Source organism: Heterocephalus glaber, unplaced genomic scaffold, assembly GCF_053883595.1.
Source record: "Heterocephalus glaber isolate CG9 unplaced genomic scaffold, H.glaber_assembly_v1.0 deba00001572, whole genome shotgun sequence".
In the NCBI taxonomy this organism is placed as follows: Eukaryota; Metazoa; Chordata; class Mammalia; order Rodentia; family Bathyergidae; genus Heterocephalus; species Heterocephalus glaber.
In genome coordinates, this window is record NW_028258357.1 from 951,270 (window position 1) to 973,523 (window position 22,254).

Below are 22,254 nucleotides of genomic sequence, written 5' to 3' on the forward strand. Positions count from 1 at the left end.
TAGGAAGACTGGCCCAGGTTATGTAACTGAAATTTAAAAAGTTGAAATTGTTGTTTGTTTTAGTCAAATGAATTTTCTATAACCAAAATATACCGTCATTTTTTATTGAAAAATTTATCCTTAGAACTTACTGATTTGCTGTGGCACATGAAAATATTTAGTTTTTGATAAAACCAGGAGAAATAAGAATAAAATATGTGTTAAATGATTTGACAATTTTAATCTATATCTTGACATTTTATCAGAGAATAAATCTTCCTTGTACAATACCAGAAGGATGTGTATATAAAATTAATTGAAAATATTTCTTATTTCATTAAAATTCACCATTCAAGAGTTTAAATAAAATATGATTACCTCAAACTTCAATGAAAGAATAAGCTTATTATAACTATAATTCAAGAATCTGTAGTTGTTGATCAATTCTGTGAAAATCAATACAAATTTGAGAAAATAGTTGAAATTGTGGCCAGCAAATCTAAACAAAGTATGTTACCATCTAATTTTTTTAACATCCATAAGCTAAAAATGCACAACTTAATTAACATAAATATACGAAATAGAAACATGTCATAAATGCCAATCAGCTTCTTGAGAACACTGATTACCTAAGCATACATACTTAACTCCATAAAATTAAGAGTTTCAAATTCAACATTAACAAGGATGACTTGATTCTGAAAGCAAATTATGCTATAATTTTATATGTGTGCAAGTGGGCATGTGTCCTATTACTGCCTATTTTCACATTCAGTAAAAATATACTGTATAGAAATCCACGACACAGATAAGTATTGTTTTATATAGATCTCACTAACATATAGTGGGCTATTTAGATTTGAAATAAATTGATTACATTAAACCTTAGATTCATTCATATTTATAATTTTTTTTTCCTCCAAGCTGCTCTAAAATATAGAGCATAATCTAAGGAAAGAAAATTTAATTTATTTTTTAATTTGCATTGGGATTTACATAATTTCTTTCCTCAATTTATTTTGAATTTAATCATTTTCCAAACATTAAAAAGGTGTAAACACATACACACAAATATGATTATGCAATGTAACAGAAAATGCTGCTATTGCAAACTAGAGGGATTTGAATTACTTTCTACTAAACAATTTTATTTTGGTCTGTACTCCCCACTCCCTGCTGGACAGTAAGTGAGGACTTACTGGGAAACATGGGTAATTTTCAAGTTATGTGGCTACCACTTGAAATAGATTGCTTTAGTGTCTCTTTTAATTTTGAGCTCTTTTACTTTGCTTAGAAGTTTGCTGTATTCACTCTTCTTGTGGTAAGCAGAAAGTTGATAATATTAGTACAGAAAACAGTCAGTCGTATGGTAGTATCTAGCAAAGAAGTGGGAAAGGTAGACTTCAACTCTGTGTTCTCTTACTAATTCAATGATCTTTGCTCCTCAAATCTTTTCATGTTATCTTCACTATGTTTGTAACCGGTCCCTGTGACACTACATCCTACTAACCACTCTTGTAGTGGTTGTTCCAGGAAACAATTTGGGGTTTAAAGTATTAAGTTCTAAGAGTCTGTGCAAGACAAGAAGAAATTCAATTCATAATGAAAGCAATTACGTTAGCTTCTTACAGTTCACTAATCACGATGAAGAATTCTTTTTTGCTTTTCAATATTTCTTTCAATTATGAGTGGGGGAATAAAGTTCTATTTCTTGGATTTATCTTCCTTATAGCACATCAAAAATAGCAGACCAAATGTTTTATGAGATGATTAGAAAACAATGTTTTAAATTCCAATATCATGAATATACATTATTTTTTAAAAGTAAGACCTTATAGCATTCATTTGGCAAACATGGTTGGCTAGAATTCCAACTACAGCTAGACTTGTGGTTTTAAAAATAACTTGCTAATGCTTTCCTTAATATCAAAAATTATCTTAACTGAAATAAATACTGTGGCTAAATATCTCAGTGATAGCAACTTGGAATTAACAGGAAGAGTGATAATTCAAAAATACTCTTTAAAAAGTAACACTACAGTACATGACCTTGTATTAATATAGAAAATATCCACATAGCCAACTAGTAATACGTTCTACAGATTCCAAGATAATTGCATGTTTGGAGCCACTGTATTTATGAAAAAGAGTTGCTTTAAGTTTAAAAACAATACCCCCAAAGTAAATTGTATTAGTGAGCTTCCTATGTTATCGATGCAAAAGTTGATATACCATTGTAAGCATTTTATAAATAGTACATACATCATGTTTTACTAATCCAGTTTGTTTTAGTACTAGATAATACAATTTTGTCTCCAAGAACACAATTTTAAATTAGAAACTGTTATCTGAGTAACATAAATTTTTTATTCTATAAAATTTAGCAGGAAAATGAGAAATAGTGGAAAGAATATACATTCAGCCAAAATCAAGCCTTCCTTTGTACTCACTAGATGTCAACCTTTTCATGGAAAGACTCAACATTTGACCTTTTCCCATTAAGTACCATCCTAGTTAGCAAATAGGCTTGTGTCTTGAATATTATATAGGTGAGAATTACAAGTCCTAGAGAAAGCACAAACAGGCTGAGACATATAGCACAATCAGTAGTACTCAGGCCTGAAATTCCTACCTGAGTCTTAGCTACTACAATATTCATTCTAAATAATGACTGAAGAATTAGAGGAAATGGAAGTCCACAACGTCTTTTGATAGGTGTCTCACAGAACCAAAGAAAGAGAAGTGCCTGAAAAGCCAATATAATTCATTTGAATATGAACTTTTCTCTGAACCAATGATTCCTTTTACCATGTGGAAATGAATAGACTTCACTATTTTCATTTAGGTCAGAGGCAGTGCAGCTCGTGTTACAACTGAAACAAGAAATACCAAAGATAAACAAAAAAGAGGATGGTGCTGAAAATAAACATGTTCAGCAGCCATTGTGAGCCAACTTACCCAGATGTGCTTTTCATGGGATGGAGGAGGATGGATGGGAAAGAAAAGCACACAAATGTTAATGGATACATTTCAATCCAACAAAAGCCGTGGAATAAAACAAGAGCATCATTTCAGATGTGAGAAAGCTCAAATATGAGAACAACATAGTGCCTCTTATTTTTGGTTTGATTTTTTGCTGGATCATGACACATTCTCACAGTGTCTGAAAGCTTAGGCCGAGGCAATTTTAATAATTGATCAGTAAGTCTGCCTTGAGTATGAGTCACTCTGAAACATGCATGACCACATTTTCCCAGCCTCTAGTACATCTTGAGAGGAAATCTAGGCACCTCAGTAAACAGCATTCTTTACTTCAGGCCACATCTGTGTTAGCTTGTAAAGAGAAACAATAATTTACTGAATGACACTTGGATATTCAGATAGCCTTATAAGCTTACTCTAAAATTCAACCGAAAAGTTCAGCAGACTGCTAGAAAGATAGTAAATTGAAGTAGAGAAAGCACTAGTTTGATTTTAATTTTCCTACAAGGTTTGGTCGAATGTGCTAGCAGCTTCAATTTCATCATGGTCTGGAGCAAGAATAAATTTGTAAAGTCCATTCAGATCCAGACTTTAAATGTTTAATATGTAATAAGCATTGCAATTTCTTTAAATATACATGTACCAGTGATAAGAATTTGAGAAAATGAAAAATCATTTGATCACTTTATTTTTTTCTTTATCTCATTACTTCTTCCTCTTGAACTGAAAAAATAAATATTGTAAGTTCCTCCTAACTGTGCTGCTGTCAGTAGAAACACTCATTTGTTTCAATGGGTGTTTATAAATATTGCTTTAAGAGAAGAAATGAACTGGATGGATTCACAGTCTTACAAGAAATTATGACAAAAGCAACATTGACAAATACAGCTTTTGAAGTACCATCTTACTCCCTGGATGAAGTAGAGGCATTCAGAAAATATGGAAGTCAAATAATTGAACAAAAAGCCATGGAAATATTGCTTTAAATTTTCTATAGAAACAGAATTGACTAATTCATAGAAAAGTAAAACTGTTACTGCAACTACACATAAAATATATTCAATATAATAAAATTTGAATCATAAATTTCTATCTCAAAAATGTGGTAAGTTAGAGCATTTCTTTTTGTATTGTACAACTGTTATAAAGAAAAGTTAGATGTGTAATGGAACACCCTGCACCTGCCTCCTCTAAAGGCATTCATTCAGAGAAACCATGTATGTTTTATTAAATGTGCACTTGGAAAAATGCATAATTTTTGGCCTTAGTTCCACAACACCTGTGGCAAGCTCTTTAAATTTTCATAAAAACAAAATCATAAACACTCATAAAAATTGTCATTACAATGCCCTAAGAAGTTTGTCATATTTTTCACATGATACATGGAAGAGAAATAAAATTAAGACCAGAAAGAGATATTTCTTAGGTGCTTAAAATGTTTTCATATTTGTCAACATACTTGTGAAATCTATGATGAATTTTGAAAACAAAACAAAACAAAACAAAAGGCAACTTAAGAACTTCCCAGTCAAAATGCTAAATGTGTTTAGGAACAGTTGTTACCATGAGCAGAATAATCTCCCTGAACTGGTCAGCTAGTTTATAGGAAATTATTTTCCCATTTGTTGATGAAATTTTCACAAGGTAAAAATATCATTATTCTTCAAATTTTCATGTAGTATTTTAAAATAGGAAACTTACATCATGGAAGTACCTTGAAATATAAAGTGTAAGAGAAATTATGAAAATAAACAGGAAACCTAAATTTAAATGTATTGCTCCAAGGCCTAATATTTTGATTTTATCAATTTGTATAAGTTGTGAGATTTCTCATAGTTCATATGAACTTTCTTCTCTTCTGTAACCAATTAGTTTTAGAGCAATTCTGAGCAATTACCTCCCTTTTTTGATTTGTGTGTTTACTTGAGACAGGTGCTTGCTATGTAGTTCAGGCTGGCCTTGAACTCACTATGTAGCCCAGGCTGGCCTCAAATTCCTGGGAATCCTCAGTCCTCAGTTTCCTGCGTGCTGGGACTACAAGCCTGTGCCAACATACCTGGCAGCCTCACTTTAAAATATTAAGCATTTTAGAGCCAGGGATTTAGCTCAGTGGCACCGCACCTGCCTGGCAAGTGCAAGGTCCCGAGTTCAATTTCCAGTACCAAAAAAAAAAAAAAAATTAAACATTCCAACACTTAACTTCCAAAAAATTGTGTTCTGCAAAGACAAACTTCCATAGTCATAAATGACTCATAGATTTTAGAGATAGATCTTTAATATAAAGATCATATAGGAGGTAATACATGTATTTGCAGATAATTTTCTCCTAAAGGGTGAATTTTTCTTCTTAAAAATTAATGTATTATTTCCCACAAACATTTATTTACCTTAAGATATACCCTCATTCTTTTTCTTTCTCCATTCAAATGTCAAGATTTTAACAGTAAGAGGGATTTTTCTCAAGAATAAATGTTCTTCAGTTCAAGACAAGTGTAAATAACAGGCAAATATGATTTAATTGACGCAGACAAAAACAGGTCATGTTATCATCTAATGAATCAGACAAATTATTGACATGTTTTCTTTGGGAACATTAGTATACATCTTAACAGAACAAGAAGAAATTACACATTGATATATGTCTTATTTCCCATAATGGTGGTCTTAAACTTTTAAATTGTCTCATTTTAATCTGCTATATCTACCAAATGAATGAATCTTCTCTTGCTTATAAAGCAGTATACTTTAGACTTCCGACTTCAGATAAGAAAAAAATTTTACTAAATGAGGTTGTGGAATATAACTGTCTTTTACTTCTTAGGGTTCAAGTTGGTGACTCAGAAATATTTTTTTAAAAAATGTTAACATTGAGACATGAATGAGTGATAACTGGAATAGAAATTGGGAATGAAGAAAGGTTTTCTTTTAATAGATTAAAATTAAGAATGCTGCAATGTTTTATCTGGGAAAACACATGGATGAGAGGAGGTTTTGAATTTATAAAGAACACAGAAGAAGTCAGCATAAAATGATCTGGAAAATACAAAGAGATAATTTTGAGAAAGAAGAGAATTTCTTAGTTTTTGATGGCCTTTCTCCCTCTCCCTCTTTCCTTTCTCTCCTTTTCTGTCTCTCTCCTAAGCTCATCAATAGAAGATGTACATTTGAGACAGTGGACAGTAACAAGATTTGCAGACAGTAAAATGAACACCTGTGGAAAAAAACTACTAGTGTCACTGGGAAGTATGGAAAATCAAATAAAACTAGTCCAAATTTTCCTGCTGTAAATTTTTGCAAAAGCACAGTCTTACTAAATGTGTATGAGGAGAAAGGAAATTCACTGTTGGCTGTGGACATAAATGTAGATGTGACCAAATGAAAGCGGAATAGAGAAATCTAAGAAGTTTTTAGTAATATTGAAACTATAGAATGAAATTTAAGCTTACAAGAGAAGGATATGAAGGATATAATGCACTTGGAAAATATGGAGTTTAAAAAAGAAGATTGCAATATGGCAAATTGAAAAGAGAGAAGATTGTAGTGAGGAAGAAATAGCATGCTTGAATTAGTAAGTTCAGAAGCACACTTAGCGTTGATGATAAGATTCAGACTATGACCAGGGGAATGTGTGATTTGCTGCTGAAAATGACATTGGAAGTGATAAAGTCATCAAATTGAAAGGTTAGGTTGTGACTAGGTGAGCTATTTGTATAGATGATCATCTGAGCATGAGAAAAGCAGGAATACTTTTCTTTGGATATAAGAGCAATGATAAGATACATAAAAACAAATAGCTACATACATTATAGGGATCTAGTAATCCTTATAAATCAAAGAAAATGGTTCAGCTCTCTTGGGTATTATGCATCATTATGCTCCACTAAATAACTTTCTTAAATTAATAATGGCCTCAAGTAACTAAAGTATTTGAAAGTTCTTTATGAGAAGTTTTTTATTACTTAAAATTAACATCAATCCCCAAATTAAAACTTATTGTAAAATTAAATATTTAATTGTATGTCTGTGTATGTTTGTGATATATCTATATATATATCCAAAAGTACATTATTAAATGTAAAATCTTTTTATAGAACTATTTTTTTTACAACTTCAATGCAGGAGGGTAAACATAATTTCCGTTCTTAAAAGTGTGGGGACAAGAACAAAAAGTTTGCTTTATGAATAGTTAATTTTAATGACAATGAGAAGAGCATACATCTTCAAAGACCTTATGAAAAATATTATACAGGGAAAGTGTAAGATCCTATATTGTGGGAAAATATGAGAATTCATCTAGATTAAATCACATTATATTTAAATATACCTTAATTAGTTTTTTCTTCTTTTAGTGAAGGTACCTACTTATCCTTGTTATTAGACACTGTCTCAAAAATTTTACTGAAATGAGTATTTTAGATTGATTCTAGCATACCCTTAAATTTTCTATATGCCTGTTTTCTAGTGAATATTACTATTATTACATAAAACATCAAGGTACTACATTGGCTAATTATGTTAGAAAAAGGTAATTTTGCAGCACAGCTACATCCCATGTTTTGAAGTTATTCTCCTATCCCAATCCACTCTTAAGAAAGATGTGTATTTTGAATATAGTCATTCCTCATTTTGAAATATGAGGGGGGTCACAGGTAAAAAACCTATTTTCTCTGAGAAAAAAAACACTATTCTTTTCAGAACACAAAGAAAAAGAAGGATTATTTATTCACTCCCTCTATATGCCATTAAAAATAATACAGTTTGTTCAAAATCCAGGTTGAGGTTGGTCTACACGTTCTTTAAATCACGGCCCTTCTTCAGTTACTAAATAATCCAGAGGACCACTGGGCTGAGAGCTACACTTTTGTATACCACAGTGCCACAGTGCCTATGCTTTTTCATGTTTGAAAGAAAAAAATAGCAGCTGGTACCTCAAAGGCCTTAGGAGAAAATGCATGTCAATTGCATAGAATAGTGTCTTTCAATTATGTAATTGCTCCATGTGATACAATTATTACAAACACAGCAGGTATTATTATAATTACTATGCAAAAGACAAGGATGAAAATTGAGTAGAATAAATGCACATATGAAGAGAGCAATAATCATGACCAAGAAATAGATATTAAGTATAGTAAGACCATGAAGTGCAAGATGGGAAGCAGAGAGATGAAGTTATTGAGATAAACAGGAATCAGGTAATGTAGGGATTCACAGGGTCTATAAAGGGATTTGAGATTTATCCTAGGGTAGCTCAGGAATGACTGAGGGATTTTAAGCAGGTTCAGAAATATGAGTTATATTAATCTCTTTAGCCAAAGCATGAAGAATGGATTACAAAAAGGCAAGCTGAAAGTAGGGAGATGGTTATAGTAGGATAGCCAGAGCTGGAAAGAGGAAAACAAGTCATAGAGATTTTTAAAGAATTGTAATTGGCTGGCATAAGGAGCGAACAGAAGCATAGGAACAAGGAAAAACATTGGCAAAGAAGCACCGGAGTTTCAGGTTTGGCAACAGGGATGAAAATCACAGCCCCTCCCAGCCTATTTCTTTCTTTCATTTTGCTTCCCTTGTCAGACCACAGCTCTCCCCACACCCAGCCTCTATCTATACATTCATATATTAATAAAATGAGTTTTGAATACTTACAATATGCCACGATGTTATTAAAAAACAAATTCAAAGGTCCTTCTTGTCATAGTCTTCTGAAGAGATGCTGGTTTTAATATATCTATTTATTTGCCAGAAATTAACACAATCCCATCTATGATCTGATCAGTGCATAGAATTTTGACTCTGTTATTGCTTTTGTGGACACTGAAATAATTAAAAGTTTTTCCAAACAGTGTTCATTTGACTTTTTGGCAGAAATTTTTTTCTAAGGAGCTTCAGTTAAATTATATATGTAGAATTTATATGTACATATGTATTTCCTATCCAAAAGTAATCAATACATATAGTCCTAAAGTTGGTAACAGGAATATATATATATGTCCCCAATAAACATAATCTCATTAAATTTGGATGTATTTGCAAAGATTTTCTTTAAAAATTAATTTTCTGAAAATTTGGATATCCTGCTAGTTTCATACTTTGACAAAATTGGATGTTGTTATTTATATCATTTGAGAAATTACCAATTATTCATTGACTGTTTCACTCAGTCATCTTAATTTATTCAGCCCCTTTGGTTAAAAAGATCATTTGTCTTTAATTTAGGGAAAATCCTTTAAATAAGAACAATAGATGGCTTTTAGGCTGTAACTTTTTTTCCTCTTCAAAACCCAATTACCTAAAGAAATGATTAGGAAGCCTGAAATACTTCCATGCAATCATTTTTTCTTTGTATGTCTCTGTAAGTTTTTTTTAACGGTACCTCTATAAATGAAAAATCAGTAGTTTGTAACACAGTTCTTGGGGTAAAACAGACTGGGTGAATGGTTAAAAAGTTATCAGTTTTGAGGCTGGGGATTTAGCTCAGTGGTGGTGCTTCCTGCCTCGCAAGCGTGAGGTCCTGAGTTCAATCCCCGGTACCAAATAATAATAATAATAATAACAATAATAATAATAATTTTACTCTTCCTAGGTGAAACATATTTCTTTTGTGGAGAAGGCATAGAGAAAATATAGAGTTTGTATTCTACTTACTCCATGATGTGTTAATATTCCATGTTTGACTCAGAATAGCCCTATCCCTTTGATGTTCTTTTCTTTCCTCCAAAAAGATCAAGTATGTCTAAGTATAGACCAAAGAAAGCACTTTGATTTTCCCTGGCTTTGTTTTTCCTAACAAATTTTAGATCTATTTTGGCTTCTACACTTTGTATCTTATTATTATTTCGGTTCAGGGAATTCTGATGATGTTCTTGGTTGAAGCTCAGCAGGGCTACATGGGATCAGATGGCAAAACAATTACAGCTCTATCTCACTGCTGCACAAAAGAAACACTGCTGGAGTTCTAAGTAGAAAACGGGGACACATTTTCTCGGGGAAATATTGAGAACATTGGGTTTAGGTTCTAAACTATTTCACTTATTAGATCCTTTATGTTAGTTGCCCAGGACTATTCTCCCAGTAGCTGTGTCTAAAAGAATCGTTGACTGTAAAAAGTTGATTCAAGTGCAAATATATGCTACATGCTAGGCATATCACATGATTTCACCCAAGGGCTTCAATTTTGGAATGAGGTAATGGAGAATGAAGTAAGAAGACTCTGCAGAGGTAGTTCACAATTTCTTACTGTTAAGATTTTGGACATATCCTGGTTCTACTGTTTCAGGAATTTGAGAGATGCTCCAATACTATTCCAAGAAGTCTGTGTTTTGACTTTATCTAAATGGAGCCCATTTCTGTAGCATGGCTACAAATTTTGGGAGGTAACCAAAGATGTTTACCTTCCATGTACACAACATTACTTAGATGATAAAATGTGTTCAGAACATTTTAACACATGTTTTACAAAAAAATCTTCTGGGCTGCAATTTATTTTATACATTTAATTTAACATATAGCCATTTAATAATATTTATTAAATGAAAGAATGTTGTGGAGGGTTTGTGATACCTTTAAGTATGAATATTTATGGTGACATTTATTTTACTTAGAGATATGCACACTCTGAGCCTCCCAAATGCCAAAGATTAAAATTGCAGACTCTTATAACACATTAAAGATTATGCGCTGAAGGAGACCCTTAGGATTGTGATTAGAATAAATTAAATCTATAGAGCTTCACTTTTATTTCTTTGAAGTTCTAACATAAAGATTCATTGGTAGCAATTAGCTATGACTGCCACGTTCAGAGCACAAATTTGCTTCTCTGGAGAGGGAGCTGATGATGGCTGAGCTGGGATGTTAATTTCATTTTAATGATGTTGAAAAATAGATTCAAATATGAAACTCATGTTCATTTAGCAGTGTTACCCATGAAGGACAATGTAGAAAATTCCAGCATATAATAATATATTACCAATATTGTATCTAAAAATTGAAAATGATAAATTCCTTAGCATTTTAAATTTGGTGTATTTTTCAGTTTAATTATTAAGAAAAGATTTCAGCATGCATATATGTTTTACTAAAACAACGTAGTCATTGTTTCAAAAGAAGGAGAAGGACATTAACATGTTAAAAATTAAGCTAAGGATTTTAGAATTCATGTTTCTGGATATAAGTAATACTGCATATTCTGTCAGTTTTAGTATGTTCGCTTTCTAGTTAAGATTTTCTAGAGAGTTAGACAGGTGTATGACTATGGAAACACAGCTTCTTCTTTAACCTCATCAGTTTCCATGAATATATGAGATGTGGTAAAAAATGTGGTGAATATTTAAATTTTTAAAAACATATTACAATAAAAGATACACTGCCTTTCAACTCCCTCAAAATACTCTCCCTCACTTCAAACACACTTACCCCATCATTCTTGCTACTTTCTGAAGCAGTTCTGAATGTCCTCTTTTGAGAGTGTCTTCAATGGCACTGTGGTGGCTACTTCAAATCCTGAATTAATTCAAAATGTTTATCTTTCATGGTCACTTTCACTTTAGAGAAGAACCAGAAGTTGCAAGATGCTAGATCCAGTGAATAGGGTATATTAAGACACACTGTAACATTTTTTTTGGCCTACCTTTCTGTTGTATGGTACTCAGCAGCAACATTCACTATTTTTTTAATTACATCTCTCACCCGTAATAATCTCAGAGAATGGCAAGAAGGATTGCAAAAGTATATCTGAAGTGAGGTGAAGTATTGGAGCATGCTTAATGTAAATGTATTTTTTACTGTAATAATTTTAAATTTAGACTTTAAGTGTATATTTTGATCATACACATAAGCATTTTGGAATCAAAGATGCAGCTTGAAATGTAAATCCTCAGGGCAATACGTGTTTAACATTCCAATCTAACAACTCTTCATATTGAAACTATAATATAAAAAATGGATCATAAAATAATTTAAATAGGCAAATATTTATGACATTTCAAAATCTCAATGATAAGCCTAAGAATTCTGAAAAATTCCAAAGAGAGACAAAGGAAAAAGAAATTCAACATGTTATATACAAAAAACTGACCATAAATTTACATTAGACTTAATTGGGAGTAAGAAAAGTAGTAACCTCAAAGTTCTGAGGGGGATTATTTTACACCAGTAGAGTAGTTCTACACCTTTGACTATTATCAATTAATTTTATGTGCCAAATGTATTTTCAGATCTCTAACAATCTAGGAAATTTTTCACTTCTCCTACTTTGCTATCATCACATTTCTAAAGATAGTGATATGAAAACCTGGCAGCAAAATATATCCCAAAAGAGAAGGTAGTAAGAAATCTAATAAGATCTTAATAACAATGCAAATAACACCGATAACTTCAAAAACTTTTCTTCAGGCAAGGATGTTAAGGATGCAAATTTATAAATAGTTGTTGCTTCTACAGTAATAGATTTTCAAAATCATAATATTACAATTTTATTTTTAAGATGAAGTGAATCTTAGAAGGCTATAAAAGCAGCTCTTCCTGTGTCAGGTAAGTGTATTTAATTTTGGTATTCTGTGTTGGGAAGCTCAGCCCGTCCTGCCATTTGTATTAAGAAGCATCGCCCCACATGCACACTACATTACTGAAGCTATGTTCTAGCAACATTACTGCCAACCAGGCCGATATTTTGATCTCTAATTATCTGGCTTTCTTTATCATCAAATAAGTTCTGTACTTACAAAGGAAGAGGGTTTCTATTTATTGGGCCCTAAGATTCCCAAATTGAGACTCCAAGTAAAATTTGGGGGAGTTTAATTTCATTCAGAAACTGATGTTTTGTACACATCTGTCATCCCAGCTAATTTGGAGGCTGAAGCAGAAGGATTGCAAGGTCAAACTCACCTTAGGCAATTTATCTAGACCCTGTTTAAAAATACAAAATAAAAACGAGTGGGGATATTGCTCAGTATGAAGGCCCTGGGTTTAATTGTAAGTACCTCCCCCCGCAAAAAAACCCAAAAACCAAAATGAAACAAAAAACCTGACTTGTTTTGCTTTGAGACAAGGTCTCACTCTTAGTTAAGGCTGGCCTTGAACTTACTATGTAGTCCAGGCTGGCCTGGATCTCCTGGTCCTTTTGCCTCAGGCTCTGGAATGCTGGGATTACAGGCATGCACCACCACACCCAGTATAACCAATGTTTTTGTTGGGCTAGCTCATGTAGGGTTTGGATCTTGCAGTAACTTCTATTATTCTATGCAGTTGTTTCAGTTCTGTGGTTGGTTTTAATAAACCATCCTGTGCAAGAAGCTTAAGATCTTAAAAATAAGCTGCATAGAAAGGAATGACAGATACAAAGGTGAAGAGGGGAGATTCTCAGGCCTAGTTACACTCAATGTCAATCTTAGAAAGGAAGAAGATGTTTGTTTTTGTTGAATAAAAAGAGCCTGGAGTCCAGTGAAGCACAGGATGATGGACAAGTTCTCAGTCCAGACTAAATACTGAGAAGAGAGCTACACTAGGAGACTGAAAAATAAAACCTGTCAAATTTGAAAGGGGAAGACCAAGAATATTAATGTGAAATATTCAAAGAATGACAAAGTGAGTTTCAATTCAATATAACCTGTGCTTATAGAGTCCTGCTGAAACAATGCATAAGATTGAAAATTTAAAAGTAAACAAAGCAATGATGTGTGATAATAATGGCAAACCAGTCTGAGCAATCATAACTGGGCTTAAGCTTAGGTTCTCTGTTTTTATGATGAAAGAACAGCTCCTGTATGATAACTCTGAGGAAGGTAAAGGTAGAAAAGATTATCTTGGCACACAAGTACTGTAGCAGATTCAGGATTGCTGACTTGCTGTTTGCTGTCATAGGACAATAGTAAGAAATATAAGCAAAACTATTGCCTGGAGCAAGAAACAAAGCACAAGTAGAGTTAAAGTAGGAACATAGATTTTGTGAACCCTTCAAACCTATGTGTGTTGAATTTGCTAAATGGTAAAATTACCCCAAAGGAGACCTATCTTTGAGACTGCCACCATTAAAAATTTCTAAACTTTGAAAGAATTTGAAATCTCTCAAATGCTCTCTGAAAGTATCTTCCCCATGTGGTATTTTTGTAATACACCATAGTTAACTTCTCTAGAGAAGATTTGTCCGAATTAAATTGAACGGCACAGACTGACAATTGTGGATATCTGATATTTTAGCAAAACTGAAAATAAGATTCTCTCCAGCTCTGCTTACACTCACAGAGACTAGTGAATCTGTGATATGGGTCTGGGATAGTGAACACAGGTTTAAGTTAAATACTATGGCCTGAAACATCATTTAGAGCCCTAGTGGATAAAATATAGAAGTGACTGTTAGGAAACCACAGTAATTACAACTGTTGTTGTACAATTTATAGTGTTAAACATTTTGAAAGTGGTTGTTTATTTACTGTTTATTTTTTTAATAAAATAGTCTTAAAATTGTTTTCATTGTAGAATGCCAGCAGAAAAGAATGAAAAATTTCATTTGAAGCATAATGAAAAAGTATATGTTGTCTCTTTAAAAAAATTGGATTTCAGGGCTGGGAATTTAGCTCAGTGGTTCCACAGCCTGCCTTGCAAGTGCAAGGTCCTGAGTTCAGATCCCCGGTACCAAAAAAAAAAAAAAAATTGGATTTCAGTGAAATTTTAGACATGGGAAAATCTGAGAACAAGCTACCAATATTTAGTAAAAACTAAGAATGAAATTTATAGAAATAAATTTTGAAACCATGTAATTTAAAAATAATTTATCTTTTGAATCTAATAAAATTCATTATTTGAAAGCATATCACTTTGTAATAACACAGAAGCAAAGGACAGAATCAGGCACATCTTGAATAAGTGTTAGTACTTATTCGTTTATGTTTCCGAAACACAAATAGCATATTTATGTTCATAGGTTCTCACTATGGAACATCCAAATAAAAAGAAAAAATACTTTTCTATTTTCTTTAAATAACTCTACCTAACCTTGAGGGATACATTAATCAAAATACTATTATTCTATAGTAAATAATTGTACTAAGAATGGCTATTATTGACTTACAGAATGTTCTTTTTCAGAATGTTCTTAATAGTCTTCTTATTAAAAACAAATACTCTGTTTAACATATTTTCCAATTGTATTTTATCAAAATTTATTGCAAAATAAAACAAAAAGTCAAGCGTGGTACAAATGGAGTACAGAACTAAAAGTAAATTCTGACTGTAAGGGTATTTAGGAGGTGAGAAATAATTCTTTAAGACTAATATCGATCAGAAATGTGAAAACTGAGTAATAGCTAAATGTTAAGTATTTAATTTTAAATTATTGTGCAAACAGATTTTTTACCTGTTAAAAGGGTGATTTACCTTGGTCCATAAATACTCAAGAAGTTATTCAGTATACTGCCTCAATATCAGCTTTATATACAGTTGTGAAAGCTGTTCAGATTGCCATTTGGTAATATTTCTTTGTGGAAGAAATGAGAATTAACTTTGAAGGGAAATATATCATGTCCACTGACCAGTTTGAGTTTTAAATTTCCATATTCCTTTAGATTTCAAGTAAAAGAACCAAAGAATTTTTTAAATTTTACAAATAAACATTTTATAAATGTTTTTTCCATAAATAGCCACAAAATTAAATATAACATTCCTTGATATAACTAAACAAAAATATTCAAAACAGATTATGATAACATTTAAATATGTTTTTGAATGATTAGTAACTAAAGACGATATATTTATTATTGAATATTACTGAATATTTAATTATATTCAGGAAATAAGGTTTGCAATGTCATTTTTTCCAAGTATTTCTATTGAATCAGTGAAGAGATCTAATCTTAGTAAGTAGTAAAATAAGAAAACAATAAGTTGTTCTGCAACTTATAAGTATATAATTCCTCTTATTAGTAAATATCTGCACAGCAAGTGAGAGGATAAAATATGAAATAAATTAATTAGTCTACATATTATAATCATAGGAAGATATCTGTTACAAAATTGTGACTAGCAAAATTTTAGTTCTGAGCAAAGAAGGAAATATCTGAAATGTAACACAGTATAATAAATATTTGGGAGAGAAGAAAAGAAGTAATTAACCAATAGATTATGGAATATAGAAATTATTTTGCTTTTGCTTTCAAAGAACCTGTTCTAAGGGTGCTATTTTTTCAGTAAAAAAATGTTACTATGTATCTTAAAATACATTATTTATGAACGCTGTTGCTTTCCAACAGCTGCTGAGACTCAAAATTTGCCAATTTTCCAAGTCATTTAAATGTTCCATTTTATACATGAATGAAAAGATACACTATCAGTTTCCTGACAGATGCAAAACAATCTGCTGTGAGTCTAAAATAAATTTATTTTTAGCCAGAGAAATGTTTCTCCTTTTCAATACTCCATCATAAAGGTTAGATACCATAATTGTCATGAGATGAAGCACAAAGTTGGATAGATGTTGTGTTCTCATTGTATAAGCATTGAATTTAACATCAAGTAGACTATTGCATATTTTTAGGATGAAAGTATTTAAAATATACTTGAGTTTTGAAACAAATACTTTGGTGATTTGGAAGAAACTTTTTATTCTATTGCAAGCTGAAAAATTTTATACACATTTTAATGTGTAGCTCATTATCGTCAGGAAACATGAGCACTGAATTATTTTCTGTAAAACCAAGAAAGTACTGGCTTCAATTTAGTTGTCTTGTTTCTAATTATTCTCTTCTTAATTTTCTGCAAACAATAATTAGGAAGAAATAAAAGTTAGAAAGAGGAGGAAAAAAGTCTCCAAACCTACTTTTTTTTAAGTCTTCTGTCCTTTTCAGCTTGTGTTCCAAGTTTGCCTAATCCCAGAGATTCCTGAGCTGCAGCTTCCGTCTCCATAAAGCCTCCTGTGAAGAAATAACTATTCAGATTTAGATATATACATTATAAAAATGCTGAAATTAAATTCTTAAAATCTTATTTGAGCAAGTGTTTAGTATTACAATTTTTGGATTGTCTATAGTTGTATACACAACATATATAACATGTTTGCACAAGTAAACAAATACAAGAGAATAAAAAATAAACAAGAAGCTATTGATGTTCCATCCAGTTGTTCAATAATGAATGTGGAAAATAACAAATGTCTCTTCTGTATAATAAAACACTTGAACATACAGTACTCAAAGTTCAAGGTCAATTTTCCTACTTAGGAAAAACAGAAGTGAATAATTCTATGGTGTATGAGATTTGTTTACTTATTTATCATGTAAAATATTTGCCATATCTTATATACAATGAGATAAATGGTAACCCATTGAATAGAAATTTAGTGTATGTTTTCAGTTCAAAGATGAGAGACTGGAGAGACATTTGCTGACTTCTAAATGTTCTCCATATCCTGCTACTGGTACTTTGTTCTGTTCATCTGGTTAACTCTCACATCCTTCTCCATAAAACTCAATCCAAGAATTTCATACTGACTACTCTGAAATCCAATTGATTTGTTGTGAAAGGAGTTAATACATAATTGGGGTTGTGTCTTGCTTGAAAATGCCAAATCGAAAATTTTGCTTGAGGCCAATCACACACAAGACAGGGCCCATAAACAGCGGCAAAAGTCGTGGCAAGTGCACTTTTTCAGCGCAGGTAAACATTTATGGATGAGAAAGGCATTTCTCTCTAGAACTGACTCAGCTGGCCAGTGGATCTTTGGTTCATTTTTCCACATACCCATCCAACAAACTGCAGAAGATGACCTCAGCCAAACTAACTTAGGGATTCTTTTACTCTAAGTGTGATTACTAAATATGGTGAGTTTGTCACTTTCTTGTCAGCAATTAATGGGCTCACTAGCCACTCCTGAGCACTTGTAATGTGGTTGGTCCAAATATGTGCTGACAGATTTTGAAAATGCAGCACCAACAATAACCTATTTAATAATTTTGTGTTGATTATATGTTGAAATGACAGTATTTTGTATATATTTGTTTAAATAAACCATATTATTAAAATTAATTTCAATTGTCCTTTTCATTCTTCTAATATAGCTACTACAAAGTTAAAAATTACATATGAGGCTCAGTTTTATGTCTTATATTAATAGTGGACAGCACTAGAGACCACTAATTCTCAACTGGAGAAAGTATCAATTCCCAAGACATAAATATTTGTATACATTGCACAGTTCTTGGATATTGCAGTGATGATGAAGTGAAATGGGTATATATTGGGCAGAAGATGAGAATTCTAAATATTTTCAGTAAGCAGAGAATCTTGTAGCTTGTCCTTCTTAAAATGGCAAGAGTGCCTAGGGTGAGAAACACTGGCCTATGAAAGCTAGAAATTACTCATTCTTCTAGGTAGTTCATTAGGAAATGGTCCAAAAAGCATTGATGAATGTAACTGTATTTTATACCTAAAATGGACCAATAAACTTAATGGGGGAAAAAGAATAATTAATCTGACTCCTTGCATGGCCTGAGGGGCTCAGACTTGAAAGACATGAGTCTCATAATTTGGTAATTAAATAATAGATAGTTTATCACTTTGCTGCCTACCTCATGGCTGTGCATACAGGGTTTTTGGCTTTGATGGAGCTCTGCAACTATCCCTCAGGTACTTTTACTTTGTAAAGTCTTTGAAAACTACTAACTGTTGGAGGTAGGATCCCACTTAGGGTATGAAGAGCCCAGCCAGGTAATTTTTACAAGCTCCCTTTCTACATAAAAAGTTTGAGTCACCCCAAATCAACAATTTAGTGATCCAAACTCATATGATTCCCTTCTATTAAGGAGTACCAAGTGATCCCTCTTCTACACCACCTCCTCCTGAATCCAGGATCAGATCACTCACCCAGAATAGTTCCTAGATGTAAGTTGGTACATCCCTACCCACTGGGTATTTGTTTCATATAATATATGGGATAGAGTGTCAGGAAGAAGCCCAGAGAGAAGAACCAGAGGTCTCAGGTAACAACTCATGATCTCTTAAACTGGAATGTTCTATATATAATTGGACACCTCATTCATCTTTCTCAGATTGAGATAAAGTTTACCTTTCTATAACATTAAGTTTGGTTCTAGCTTTTTATCTTCATTCAACAATGACAAGGCTAACGACTCTTCTACAGAGCACTTCTTCAAATTTTTGAAACCTGGTAGGTCAGCAAGGCAAATTAACATATCCTTTACCTATCTACTCTTCATGGATTTCAGTCCTCCACATCACCTTAATATTGTTCTCCAGCCTGTCTTCAAGGTGACATATATCTCTACAAGTGTAATAATTAGAATGGATATCTTTGGACTATTTTCTTGCTGTAGCAGGATAGAATAGAAAAGTCTTTTTCTTCTCTCTTAATACTTATATCTATTAAAGAGGCCTAAATTTATTGATCATATCTACTGTAGAGTCAGATGAAACTTATAAATTTCTCTTATTGAAAAATGCTCCCAAGAACTGTACCTTTAGGAGGGGATAATTTGGACCCTCCTTAACTCAGTTTTTTGATATAGCCTTCCTAATTTTCTCAGTTATGATTCCTAATTATATCAGTAACTATCATCAGATACTTGCACTGTTGAAATGTTTTAGTTCAAGTGATTGGCAAATGTGTTGACTAAGGAAAGTGGGAGTTCTAGTCGTATTGCTATAAGCCTTGAAGTTGATGTCACTCCACTTATCAGTGCTATAGGGTAAGGATTATTTAATGAGTTATAAATCTACCTAATTTTTCCATGAGTCAGCCCACTTTTGACATTTTGTCTAAGGGAATGTCACGAGTCACAGTTTGCTGGCTGCCTATGCTGATCATTTACTGAGTAACTTTGTCAAGGAAACAAAAGAGCTTAGTCTGACATGGCTATTTTTAGCACAGCTTATTTTCTGTTTAAAAATAGGTTAACGCCTTCAGATAAAATTAAAAGTCAAGCTAGTCAGGATTTCAATTACTTATGCATAATCACTGATCTTAGGGCTCAGAACCACTCGTCCTCATTGTCCTGACAGGACAGATAATGCATGAGGAAAACTTTTCTGGGCCAGAGACACACCAATCTTTTGTTTTATTTTAAATATAGAGGTTTTGTAACTTTACATATTATGCATCTTGCTAAACCTTCTTTTTGCCAACAGCCATGCTTCAGTGATCTTCGTAAAGTTTATGGTTGGTGTGCTGAACTTAACAGAAGCTAAATGTATGCTTCTTCACTCAAAGTGGGAATAAATAAATGATCTTGTATTACCTCTTCTTTTCTTTTAACCCTTGAAATCTCCTCATGGTTCTTTGGCTTTAATGTTCTCTTATTAACAGCTATTTTCTGGGTGAATTCTTTCTCTCCAAATAAGGATTTGGAGGAATAAATGAGACTATTCAAATAATTATACTTATTTTTAATTCTACTCACATAAACTTTTCTTTTATTCAAAAATAAAATCTAATTTTATAATTTCTCTTTCAATGTGGGTAGTATTTCCAATGATAAGTTTATTTTGGCTAGTGGAATTCCTAACATTGCTTTTATACATCTATACCACTTACATATATCTATCATTTGTTATGTTTCTCTTTCTAACAAAATATAAAATATGTTTTTGGTGGAGAAATCCCATTTCAGATATACTGTTTCTTTTTTAAATTCATATGATAAGATACGATTTGTGAGTGTATTACCACAGTCTTAAATTGCTTTGTTTGTGCCCAGCCTTCTTTGTTCAAACAAACTACTCTGTTAAGACTGAACTTGTTTTGTCGTAAAATGTGAGGATATTGATGTCAAGTGTTTGACGGACGAGGAAGCAAAAACGTACTTGTGGATAACTCACTGAATCTTAGATGTTAAGGAAAGAAGAAATATAAGTCAGTATCTAGAGAAGATGACAGGATCAAATGCTGACTTTTAAAATATAAATTAGAAATGAGTATGTTTGACCAATAATGGAAATATCAGTTATACATTGCTCTTGAATGCATAAATCAGTGGTGAGGTAGTTCATGGTCATTGATCATGCTCACTGTTAACAAGATCCGACTACATTCTGAATCTCTTTTTACAGAAAAATAGCAGAAGTATTTATTACAGTAACAGTCTTCATGTCCTTCGGTGAAAATACCAAACCTATTTGTGCACCTTCTCATCATGAAATTTGAGATACAGAGAGCAAATAAAAATAAAGGCAAGAGAAGAAGGAACTAAAATCGTATTCCCAAAAAGGAGACTTTTCCCAACTTCAGCTGTGGAATTCTGACAGACTTGGCTCGAATATATGGTTCCTTTTTCCTATATAGTACTTTAAAATTGATTTTGAATGCTTTTATTAGAAGAACAAATGCTCACTGATTCATTTTAGTCTACACCACTCCCTGTTATTTTATACTTAGCCCATAACCTGATACCTCTAATAGACATTTCAGTTTTCAAACCCTGCTCCTAAATTATAGGCAATAATACTATAAATAAGAACTGTCAAATCATCTGTTAAAAATAGAATGCATTTTCCAAAAGACATATGAAAATCCAAAATTTACCATTACTACCAGTTTTTTTTTTTCTACGCTACTCTTGTGATTTGGATAAAACAACACTTGAAAGGATTCTGTAAGAAATTTTTGGAGGAAAATAATTTGGTTTATCTTAGTTTTACACAATTGCTTTTCATTGTGTTGCTTCCTTTGAGTTATAATGTTTCCATATTTGTTTTGCCTTTGTTTCTAACATTTGTACAAATAGACAATGTGCATAATGACTTTGATTCTACTTAGAAGTTATCTATGTAGTCATATTAACTGATCATTCATATTTAGAATTTATAATTTTAACCTAGGCTTTCAATGAGTATATATGTAACATCTCTTCAAATATTTTCCAATGTAGTTTACTATGAATTCTTCCTTTGTTGTTCATATTTCTGATGGAACCAAGATATCCTTTCATAGTTGTAGGTATGTAATTTTCTCCCTCCAAATTGTATTTTATTTAAATGTAAGTAGCACAGTTGCTCTCAAGTTAACTTACATTTCCTTCCCTTATTAGCTAAATATTTTAAGAGTAATAAATCTTAGAGTATGGCTCAAAATTTCAAATTTACTTTTTATTATTCTATATCATCCTTTCTTATTGTCTTTATTTTATTTTGATTTATTTATGTATTTGTTTTTATTTGTATTGTAGAAGAAATAACATTTGTAGTGTTCCTGTGTCTTTGAAATTTTGAGCTCTAGACATTAAAATTGAAAATACTTGTGATGCTCCCTTAGATTACTCTGATTCATGAATCAGCAGCACCAGCTTATAGTTC

The 22,254-nt window shown here is 32.1% G+C and overlaps 1 protein-coding gene across 35 annotated transcripts in view; it reads right to left on the reverse strand.

The window, feature by feature from the left end:
• Positions 1-22,254, reverse strand: part of Ppfia2 (PPFI scaffold protein A2) — a 482,684-nt gene that overhangs the window by 41,361 nt on the left and 419,069 nt on the right. For all 35 annotated transcript variants that reach the window (XR_015443500.1, XM_087192543.1, XM_087192527.1 and 32 more), the window contains one exon: positions 16,769-16,862. Coding sequence is in view for 34 of the 35 variants with exons in the window: in XM_087192543.1 (XP_087048669.1) it covers positions 16,769-16,862 (94 nt within the window). In the remaining variant the exon portion in view is untranslated. The remainder of the gene's footprint in view (positions 1-16,768; positions 16,863-22,254) is intronic.